Here is a 12181-nt window from a genome sequence, read left to right as displayed (position 1 = left end):
TACAGGAAGCTCCCAGATTGCAGGTCCCTGGGTAAATTACCTTTCCCAGTCTGTTAGCATCTGCGTCACTGCCATAATAATGATCTATACACCAGGGGGAGTGGGGGGCAGAGACACCTCCTTCTTTCATTGCCTCCCTGCAAGTGCCAGAAAATCAGCTGCCAGGTAGGTGAATGGTGGAAAGATTTGTGGTGTGGAGGAGTTCTTCTCTGGTTCAGATTACAATCCAAGCCAGAGAAAGACTCTGAACTTAAAAAAATAAAAATAAAAAAAATGAGGTGAGCATTATGAGTCCCAAGATTCATATTTTGAGCCAAGGAATTGACTCAGTGACATGATTTAGGTGCAACAATATATCCAGTGAATGAAAGAAAAGAAAAGAAAAGAAAAGTCGTTATAATTCAGAGTGCTGATTCCAGCACTTAAGTTCTTTTAGGGTACAACCGTTTGCACACCTACTGTCAGGAGCAAGCCAGCAGTAAATCACACTGTGCAAGTTTGAGTTAACTCTTTATTAGCAAGAACACGATCTGCAAACCTACCTGGGGGTAAACACCACTGAACATAATGAGACATACTTTGAAGTAAACGTAGGTAGTTGTGGGAAATATCTCTAGAACGTTATACCAGCAGAATGGGGGTTCCTTGTCAAACATGACCACTTGTCCATAGTATATGGATATCTTATATGTCAACAAGTATAAGTTTGTACCTAGGCAGTCAGTGTAGACAATACAGAATAGTCTGATTCATGTAAACGAGCTTCATATATTTTCTCATATTCCATCTACTAAAACCTTCCAATTGTATATGTTTGGTTAGTGAGTTTCTAATTCATTGCATGCACACAGTGACAAAAACATCTGGACTCACCTGTAATTCTGCTTTTCATTTCCTATGTAAAATCTATCGTATTGTGAATATGCCCGGCTTCCTTCCCAATCCATTAGTTCAATTCTTAGAGAATAGTGTCTTTGACTAGTGGTTATTGCAAAGATAAACTCATTTCCCAGCCAATATTCACCAGAAGGACTACCAAAGCCCTAGAAAAAAAGAGATAATATTCAATTTATTGGTCTTTGCTTACATTTCTTTAATACTTAAACTATAGCAACTGTCACTTGAAGGGAAACCAACTTTCATAGTTGTGATAAAACTTGACTAATACCCACAATATTATTGAAGTTGTCAGATGCAATTTGGAAATACGAGCTCGTATTTTCGTTGACAACTATTATTTTTGCCGCTGTTTGTTGACTATGATGACATGAGATTGCTATGAAAGTTTCCTCATGTTTGAGGCATAGAGTTACTACTTATTTTCCCCAACTCCTCATTTATTAAAACATGGCAAGCTTTAGGTCGGATCAGATGTACTCTTTGCAAAAGAATTAAAATATATCAGGTTGGATCCAGACAAAGTTAGTCATAAGGTAGCCATGATACCCTAATTTTCCAATTGATTTTGATAGACCTTGCATTTGCTTCTGCTGCAGAGAACATTTATACTCTACTTTATTAATTACTTTGCTATACTACTTTAGTAATTATTAATTATATTTCTGGGTTGTATCCAATGTAGTGCTAGGCAACCCGTTCTGTTAGCACAAAGATTTCTGCTTGTGCAATGGAACTTCCACTCTCTCCTTCTCCTGTACCCCCTAAATTTGCTCTGGAATTTTCCCCAACCCTCTGGATCAAAATTGAGACGGATACAGGGCATTTGCAGCAGCAGGAGGAGTGGGAATCACATTGCACAAACATAAATCCTTGCACTCGTGGAACGAGTGCACTGCATACCTCCCTTTGCATGTGGAATTTTATTAAAGAGTTGGTTTTATGGCTTTAATGCTATTAATTGTTCTGGGATTTTAAAATGAATTTATTATAAAATTAAAGGAACAATAATACTAAACTTAGTTTGAATGCAACTCATGTCGTCTAGAAAATGCAAAAAAGGATGGTAAAAAATTCCCAGGAGAGAATGGGAGAGATGGACAGCATTAGCTGCTAAAATAAAGGTAAAGGGACCCCTGACTGTTAGGTCCAGTTGTGAACGACTCTGGGGTTGCGGCGCTCATCTCGTTTTACTGGCTGAGGGAGCCAGCGTACAGCTTCCGGGTCATGTGGCCAGCATGACTAAGCCTCTTTCTGGCAAACCAGAGCAGCGCACAGAAACGCCGTTTACCTTCCCGCCGGAGCGGTACCTATTTACCTACTTGCACTGCGTGCTTTCGAACTGCTAGGTTGGCAGGAGCAGGGACCGGACAACGGTAGCTCACCCCATCATGGGGATTCAAACCGCCAACCTTCTGATCGGCAAGCCTTCTGATCTGGGGATTCAAACCGCCAACCTTCTGATCGGCTCTGTGGTTTAACCCACAGTGCTACCCTTGTCCCAGCTGCTAAAATAGCTGTCTACTAATACATGATATTGAAAAGGAAAGACCTTTTGAAAAACAGAAAGAAGACAGCATGTGTTTTCCAAACCGATAGGTTCTACACTTTTGCTGTGAGCCACATTAGGAACATCTATGTAGAAAAGTGTCATAAAATAAAAACAGCACCACTACTACCAAAACACAATGGCAGGCCCAAAGGATTACCATATCTAGAAATGCCTGTCATAATTAAGCCACATATTTTTGCCCACTTGATAAGGCTCTTGAAATTACGACATAATATCATTTTTATTCATAATTTTGGCCTGGTTGGGACATCCAGCAGCCCCTCTACGCTCACACACATGAGTGTGCATGCACACACAATCAAATTTGCAATATTTAAGCTCCTGCTGACCTTGAAATAAAATAAACAACCTGGCAAGCAAAGGCAACATTGATTTGGGACACAGCTAATTGCCCTTGTGGTATGTTTTAAAATGGCAGACTGTCATTTAAGTGGGATGCCTTTATCCCTTAAGACACCTGGAGTTTCCCATAGAACCACTGGCATTGTCTGCCTGGTTGTGCAGCTGAAGTGGCAAAGCAGCAGGCATTGGTGCTGAATGCACTAGAAGAAAAGACATGACCCCGGACAGCTCTGTTGGACGTCACTTTAGAGGGCTTTGCTCCCTAATGGTCTAAGGACATAATGCATCACTTGGCTCTCCTTATTGCAGAGGGGAGGATGTTTTCCTTGGCTCTGCCCAGTGTGCTAGGCATAAGAAGCCTACTTTCCTTTGTCCCATGGTTTCTTCCATTTCCCCCTTGTGATCTCCAGGCACAAGTCTGGGCGGTTTTTTCTTTTGTCCTGTTTTTATTGTTGCCCAGGAAAACCAACAGTTTACTGCTGAATTGGAACAAATGTCAATCTGCAGAAAACCTGACTGACGTTTCTTCCGATTCAGCAGTAAACAGCAGGTTTTCCCGGGGGAAGTAAAAAGACAAACCTAAAACCTCTCAGACCCGTGCCTGGACATCACAGGGCAAATGTGATGAGCCCGCAGTTATAAAGACCACCATTTGTGTTGGTGCAAACTGATATGGCTACATGAAACCAGTCGTGTCCAATAATAATAGTCTATTGTTAAAATGTTACTTCAATGACGTTCTGATCAGAGGGATATATAACAAAGTGAACTGGAGACAAATGGCATTTTATAATATTTCAGCTACTTAGCAAGAACCACCAAAGGCCTATCTACATTACCCGTTAATTGTGCTGCAATTAGCGGAGCTGAAATAACAAAAAGAGTCAGGGAGTCTGTGTGAGTTTTGAAAGCAACTGCAAGGATCTTGCATGACTCTTAATAGAGCCACTCAGAATTTGCAGACTCGATGTTAACAAGGGGGCAGGGGGAAATCCCATGGATGGTGCAAAAGGGATTTATTACCTTTGGCAAATTTCATAAGGGTATCCTATTTGAATCGTGTTCCCTCAGTGTCATTAAACCATTTTCTCTCTTGCGTTGTTTATTTTGTCCGATAATGTTCATAGGAAACTTTGGCGTTTTTTGTAGGCACTCCCCGCAAATTGAAACCAGACACAGACAGTATAGCCTATGGGTTCATCTCTTGTCAGATAGCCCACTGAAGAAAGCAGTTAATATGTCAGGTAAGCCCCCCTCTCCCCAATCTCAGCAAGCATGTCTTTCCAGGGACTATAAAGAATAATCAGGGAGATTCTCAAGCTTTACATGGGAATACGCAGCAGTCTTTGAACATTTCTGGCAATAATTTTATTACTGTGCATGATTTCTTTTTTTGATGCATGCCCCACTTTTTTAATATTTCTCACAAGGCAGTAACAAAAAACCACACACACACCATAAACAATATGTATAACGTTTTGCGAGGGGGGAATCAACAACAAAGTTGTAAGAATAGCAATCAAAGCTAGCAACCATTGATAACCTTATATTCCGTGAATTTGTCCAATGCCATTTTAAAGTCATTCAGGTAGTGGACATCTGTCATAATACCCCCCATCCACACTTTGGTTAAGCGGGGGGGGGGGGAGACCAGGCCAACCAGAGTGTTCCTCTGTGTTTGTCGTCCCTTATGTTTCGTTACCACAAGGTCAAAGTCTTCATTTCACCAAAAAGCCACAAACTCCCCCAAGAACACCTCTACTGTGGGTTTTGGTTGTTAAGGGTGGGTGGTTAAAATAATAGAGACCACAAGGTTTCATGAACCAAGATTAAAAGCTAACAAAAATGATAAATAGGAATTGTTCTTAGGATAAAGTGTTTTAACATATGAATAGTTACATGTACACAATCAGTGGTGGACCTATATTTTGGGGGCCTGAATCTTGAACAGTCATGGGGGCCCCTTTGTAACCAGCAAAGAGGTCTGTGTAATCACTGTTATCTTCTTCAATGGGGTTGTTCCATGACAGATTACCAAACCTTTACAACACCTGTGCTACTGACTCTCAAACTTTGATTAACACAAAATTGATCAATTTGAGTTGTGCGACTCATATCACGTCTACTAGACCCATTTTTTTAAAAAAAAGCAATGTTGGCTAAGGTCACACCTGGGGCCCCTCGGGGATTGGGGCCCTGATGCTTAAGATTCATTAGTTTCATAGCAGACACAATAAATCCCACAAGAGGAGCAAAGTACAGAAAACAAAAGCAGGTTGAACTCATCCCAACAGCTGAGAGTTAAGGCCTTAAAGATAAAAGTCCTAGAAACCTTATTGGCAGTTTGCAGCTCCCTCTGGCTTGTCATCATCCAACACCTACATGATTTATTGTTCTAGAGATCCGTGCCAGTCTGACAATCATTGCAAGTAGCTGGCTAAATATACCTTTGCATATCCCAAACTACAAACAGACACAAACATCAAAGAAGTGCACTTTTGTCTGAATCCCGTTTGTAGACTGGCCCACCCAGAATCCACACCTTACCTCATTATTTCCTAAAACCTCCTGAGATGCTTACCTGAGAGAGATAGCAAATTAACTCCTTGATTCCCCAACCAAACTATATACAATATTTCTGTTTCTTTTTAAGCAGCCCGTTTCCTTCACAGCCATCACTATATCTTCTAGTAATAAATTCCGTAGTTTGGCTATGAATGGTGTGCATCCTCATGCTTCCTCCATGTGCCTGCAGAAGACCCACTGCCTGTCTTCTAGCTCACCCACCAGAGTCGAATCTCAGACAACCACAAAGCAGCCATGGTTTTTCCCTACTCTCACCCAGAAAGATAAGGCATGAGGAGACCTGTTTGAGAACCAGAGCAGGGGTCTCATCTTGCCACAATCCCATTTGAAATAACCCAATCCCATTTTATCTTAGAAATTAAGTAGGGTTGAGCCTGGCTAGTAGAGGCATAGGTAAACTTGGCCCTCCATATGTTTTTGGCTTACAACTCCCATGATCCCTAGCTAAGGGGACCAGTGGTCAGGGATGAATGGAGAGCCAGTATGGTGTAGTAGTTAAGAGTGGTAGACTCATAAACTGGTCAACCGGGTTCACTTCCCCGCTCCTCCACATGCAACTGCTGGGTGACCTTGGGCTAGTCAGACTTCTCTGAAGTCTCTCAGCCCCACTCACCTCACAGAGTGTTTGTTGTGGGGGAGGAAGGGAAAGGAGAATGTTAGCTGCTTTGAGACTTCTTTGGGTAGTGATAAAGCGGGATGTCAAATCCAAACTCTTCTTCTTCTTCTATGCCTGGGCTAGTACTTAGGTAGGAGGCTGATTGGGAATCCTATGTGCTTTGACCTCCTATTTTGTGTTTCAGTGAAGGGTCATTAACTAGCTCCAGGTTCTCTGGAATGAAATGGGATTTTCCAGATCCATTTCAGTGGGGCTTTAGACCTGATTTTGGAATTGAAACTGCCTTAGTCACCCTGTGAGATTACTTTTGCCAAGAGACGGGTGAGAGAGTTCAACACTGCTGATTCTCTTGAAGGCTTTTGATACCATCAGTCATGGTATCCTTCTGGATAGGCTGCCGGAATAGGGGAGGGAGGCCTTCCTTTGCAGTTTTCCCTCTACTGTTTGGATGGTGAGTGTTAGTAGATTTTTGCTTCACCCTACTTCCATTTTTCCTGTGCAGCCACACATCTGGTAACCTGATATTTCAAGGTTCTGCACTTTAGATGTTTGTGTGGTATGGTGAAGCGGGAATATGTGATGTCTGGGGCAAGGCTAAGTGGGACACCCTTCTGCAATGCATGAACAAATCTTCTGAAGGCAGCTATAATTTCCTCAACAGAATTTATATACAATGCAGCCAAGCGCTATGTGTTATGAAACAACTCTTTTTCCTAGAGCTGAACTCTCCTTGTCCTTTCTGACTAGGGAAGCCTGCCATATGGGTATTATTTAAATAATACATGGGTAGCATTTATTACAGCATCCCTAGAAATGCTGTACTCAGCCGAACCAAGCAGATATATAGCCGCACGTCAACACAATTCCTCAAACAGATGTTATTCAGTAACATTCACAAAGGGAGGATAGTGGATTCTTTTTACCACAAGCTCAGGCAAAGAAAGTGTAATCAGCTTTTTGTTCAGTAGCTGAGAAATGACTATAAATTAATTAAACAAGAATGTATGTGGTGGCTTGTGGTTTTATCTAATAGGTTTGCTGAACTCCGTGGGGCGGAAGTGTCTCAGCTTCTGGTTACATGATTTTTGGCACAGCAAATTTCTTCCTCTGATCTTGTCCATCCATACCACTCAACCTTTTCCTTTCACCCAGCTGCAGACAGTTTGGTCAAGCAGTGGCACATACCTGGCCTCTTGATAACTGAGCCACTATTCTCCAATTTCTCATAATCCACCCTGCCTTTCTTGTATATTGTAGGCTTATAGGCTTTTTTGCTTTCAGAAGATGCCTGTTTGCAGCATTTTCCCCCTTTAATGTCTAGATTGCTGAGGCACCACAAAGTGTTTCAGGGGTCCCTGTTCAACTCATACCACCTCACAGAGATCTGCCTTCATCTCTAGAAATCCTCAGTTCCACCAAAGTAACCCTGCTATGATTCGGAACTCATCTGAATATAATGCACATCCTTATCCTGGTTAAGTATGCCACATGCCAGAAACAAGGAACTGAAATAATCTATAGTAGCTGTATTTAAACTAACAAAGAACCGTAAAACCAATAGCATGAGTAGTTTAAAAATGCAGAATATTTATTTTGATCAAAAACATACCCTTCAAGCTAAGCCAAATGTTTTTTGTTTGACAAAGTGGTTTTCCCACTAAAAAAAAAATCATTAGTAGTGAGAGCAGAATGGAAACAGTGAAGCAGGCATGACTAACTCTGAAAACACAAAGCTTTAAAAAATGTAGTCAACACCTCATTTGAAAAAAAAAGGAAAATATTTAATCAGGAACAATTTCTTCCTAATTTAATAACTTGCTTGACATTACGTCTTCTAGTTTTAGCCTTGTGGTGTACCCTGGCATCCTTCAGAAAGTCTTGAAACTTCTCTATCCCTTGGCACCCTCTGGAGGACACAAGGACAGCTAATTTCATTTGTCACAAGATCACATGGAGAAGTGCTGTCAAGTTGTTCCTTGTGTTCCAGAAACCCAACAGGCTTCAATTACATTTGGGCATTTAGTGACAGTAGCCCCATGCTGTGGAACAAACTTCCAGCAGAGATTTAGCAAGCATCATCAGTTTTGACTTTCAGGCATCTCTCTCTCTCTCTTTAAAATAATGCTGACAGCCTATGCAGTTGTTTAATCCACCCCCCAGGTCAGTCATTTTAATGATTGTTTTGTACTGTTTTGTACTGATATATTGTGAATTATTTTTGTACACCACCCTGATGTTATAGTATACAAATGGCAATATATAAATACTTTCCTAACAGAACAAAAAAACCAACTATTTAAATAGTCGTCCCTTTATCTCTGGGATTAAATGCAGAACAGAAAAGACCAAATCAGTGTTAGCTACCACCATCTATTGACTTCAGGAGTTCAGAGGAGGTGACTGAATACGAATAAGGGTGGTGTAGAAATTCATTGTGCCCTTAAAAAAAAAGAAGAGGACCAAGCCAATTCAGCATTTATGAGTTTTCTTGCACAGTAAAGGTAAAGGTAAAGGTACCCCTGCCCGTACAGGCCAGTCTTGACAGACTCTAGGGTTGTGCGCTCATCTCACTCTAGAGGCCGGGAGCCAGCGCTGTCCGCAGACACTTCCGGGTCACGTGGCCAGCGTGACGAAGCTGCTCTGGCAAGCCAGAGCAGCACACGGAAACACCGTTTACCTTCCCCCTAGTAAGCGGTCCCTATTTATCTACTTGCACCCGGGGGTGCTTTCTAACTGCTAGGTTGGCAGGCACTGGGACCGAGCAGCGGGAGCGCACCCCACCGCGGGGATTCGAACCACTGCCCATGCGATCGGCAAGTCCTAGGCGCTGAGGTTTTACCCACAGCGCCACCAGCGTCTTGCACAGTAGAACACAACTATTAGTTGGATTATAATTATCCACTTCCTTGGATTTTCCTCCGCAATAGTGGTCTCAAAAGGTGCACATTTTAAAAACATTAGTAAGCACACAAAATGTGTATGTTAGGATGAAAAGGAATGTATTGAAAATGCATATTTTATGGGTAAATGAATTCAAAGTTCATACAATTTACATGTGAACTTTGTTTCTGTTAATTTTGGGAAGCCTGCAAAAAATAGGACATAGCAAATCTATAACTGAGAACACCAGTGAAACTGACATAGAATGGACTTAGGTGGGTCTGCCTGTCCTTAAATGGAAGAGGAAAACACTGTCAGCACTGAATCCAGACAAACCTACTTCCCATCATGCCACTATTGCACAGCTAGCAGAAGGAATGCAAATGTCCTTAGAGTCTGACGATTCGTTCTCACAGAGAAACCACATCATAGTCTCAGTCTCATCAGCGATAGTGGAGCCAATGGCTGCTAAAGCAGGCCAAGTGCATTTACCTACCAGAGGCAGAGGAAGCCAGCTGGACTAAGCAACAGCCCCATTTTAGTCTCAGTCTAGGAGTGCCTGGTGCTGAAGCAACATTTGGGCCTGCTCCTGTCAGTCTGTCCACAGCCTGAGCTGCTCTTGGAGCTGTCCATGGTTCTACCTTGACCCTGAACTCTTGCCTTCAACATATACTCTTCCCATGACTGTGAACTGCTTATGCGTCTCCTCCCTTCAGGTTGGACTGGAACATTCAATGGGCTGCAGTTACTACCCACTTGGACAAGAACACCTATGTGGTGGCGCGAGTTCAAACAGCACCTCCATCTGAGGGCATCCCAGCAATGAGTCTCTCCACAGCCCTAAGTTTTAATGCTGGAGTCAACAATGTGTCTGACTGTGGAGTAACACAAGCTTTTATGGGTTTTGTAGGATAAAAACATAATGCTTTGATTACAGCTGGGAAGTTTTCAGTCTCTCTATTTCTTAAATAAATTAGTCATTCTCGAGACCTCTATCTGCAAATGAAGAAATGAAAAAAATATTGCCTGAATTATATTTGAAAGATGATCCTTGAGAGGATCCTTGGGCTATAGAGAAAAGATGTTCTTCACCATCTGATTATCCATCCCCAGGTTTAAAATACTGAACATCTGTTGTTCCCCCACCTCGAATTTAATACATAATTTGTTTTTTTAAAAGGAATAATCTAGGGCAGGGTTTCCCAAACTTGGGTCTCCAGCTGTTTTTGGACTACAATTCCCACCATCCCTGACCACTGGTTCTGCTAGCTAGGGATGATGGGAGCTGTAGTCCAGAAACAGCTGGAGACCCAAGTTTGGGAAACCTTGATCTAGGGCAAATTATCAAGTATAGCAGTTTTCCTCAGAACAGTGACTGTGATCCAAACCAGCTTTCTCCTTTAAAATACTAGTCATTTCCCCATGTTTCATTTCAGAGACAAATCTCCCTCACTACATGAGAAGCTCCCATTCTTGAGCAGAAGTCCTTTCCCCTTGTTCACAAAGGAGTTTGGAGCTCACCCAAGGTTGCTTTTATTATTCATGCTGAATGCGACACATCCTCTTGGGGTGAGGAATGGAAAGCATAGACAAAGGCAACAGATACATCCCAAAATCTGCGAGGCATGGGGAGTTTCTGAGCAGAGAAGCTCTAAGAAGTATGATTCATGTTAAATCAAATCAAGAAAGGGGTCTTTAGATGGCTATATGAGACTTGAGTCACATGGTTCTTCTGGCTTTCCTGTTTAAAGGCCACATTCCTAGCACAAGTTCTTAACACAGTGGCCGCTTCAAAATAAGAATGATTTTATAGCAATATCCCCATGGATTCTAGGGATAGAATTCCTGTAAGTAACTCCCCCAGCTTACCATCTTGTATTCTTTCCAGCTTTTTTGGAAATCTAGGCTCCCATCTTCTCGGTGTTGTATGACTGTCCAGCCTCCTCCTGCGGTCTCCATGTTACAAAAAACCTAGGCATAAGAAGATACACTTGTGAGGTTCACTGTGCAGATCTGGGGCCTTGATATATCCAGATCAGCTTCCTGCCTCCTGCAGTGGCCAATCTGAGTCTTCAGAAAGCTTTGCAAAAAAGCAAATTAGATAGTAACCCATGTTTTTTAATGTCTAGATTCTAAAAAAGGGGGGGGAGGGGAAAAAAGAGGGTTACTGAACATGGAGGGTGGATTTCTCAATCTCAGAGACCCAGGGAGCAATCGTATACACAAGAAGCTGGCACAAAGCAAGCTGGCATAAGTTACTCCAGATCCAAACTCCACTAGCAGTGGAGCCACAAGCTAAGCCTGGCAGAGGGAAAACAAGCCTTCAAAATAGTTTGAGTTACACTATCCTCTGACCCTGTCAGATCCCTCAGAAGACAGGCAAGCACTTACCACACTTTGAGAAGGTGCTGCACCACTCACACTGTGCGAAATACACCTCTGCCCACATGCATTTAACTATGTAAGTAAGGCCCCCTTTCCACACACCAGCAGCTCTCTCAGAGCTGTTTCCCTCAGGTGCTGTCTAACACAGCTTTGGTATCTGTCCGGTTGAAACATCCACATGGATGGGATCTATAGCACAATTCTTTCTAGCCTCAGCTGAGAGAGTGTAACGGTTAGGTGGAAGAGACACACACACAACCACTGTTGGCCACATGTGGGAGGGGTTGGGCAGTGGCTTCCATGTTCCTGCAGGTGCATGCAAATGGCATGAAGGATCCACACCACTGTGTGCTTTATACTGCACATCTTTTATGTGAGATGCTGGGCCATATATATATATATATATATATATATATATATATATATATATATATATATGATGCATTCCTATGCCAAAAGGAGCTTTCACTGATTGTATAGCTTACATGTATTTAGGAACAGGTTAGTCAAAATATTCTCCCTTTCTCTTTCCCAGGAGGGAAAAAAAAAAGAAAAACCCTGTTTTTCAGGTTTTGCTCAGTCTTCTTACCTGAAGCAATTTCCTTAAATATGTTCATACTCAGATGCACATGCTCCAGAATGGTTGAAAGTATTTCAGAGTTCCTCTCAATGTGATCTCTTAGCAAAGCTACATGCTCTGCTGATGTTTAGAGCATGATTTCAACAAAAGTTGTTATGAATTCAGTGCAGGTCTCAGCATTCTCACGCAGGAACATAGAAGGAAGGGGACCTCATGACACTAGCTGGTAACATAACGCTGTACATGGCCTGATCACATGGGGGTCACTACCCAATTCCTTTCAACTGTTTCCTTCATAATTGTCCAAAGGATGCTATTTTAT

The 12181-nt window shown here is 42.2% G+C and overlaps 1 protein-coding gene across 1 annotated transcript in view; it reads right to left on the bottom strand.

Annotated features, from left to right (window-relative positions):
• The window catches only part of ANGPT1 (angiopoietin 1), a 145185-nt gene that overhangs the window by 28029 nt on the left and 104975 nt on the right, over positions 1 to 12181 (bottom strand). Inside the window, exons 6-7 of the mRNA XM_053395440.1 lie at positions 10764 to 10865; positions 874 to 1043 (exon numbers count right to left, since the gene is read on the bottom strand). Coding sequence (XP_053251415.1) covers positions 874 to 1043; positions 10764 to 10865 — 272 coding nt within the window. The remainder of the gene's footprint in view (positions 1 to 873; positions 1044 to 10763; positions 10866 to 12181) is intronic.

This window comes from Podarcis raffonei, chromosome 7 (assembly GCF_027172205.1).
Source record: "Podarcis raffonei isolate rPodRaf1 chromosome 7, rPodRaf1.pri, whole genome shotgun sequence".
In the NCBI taxonomy this organism is placed as follows: Eukaryota; Metazoa; Chordata; class Lepidosauria; order Squamata; family Lacertidae; genus Podarcis; species Podarcis raffonei.
This window is presented reverse-complemented; position numbering and strand designations above follow the sequence as displayed.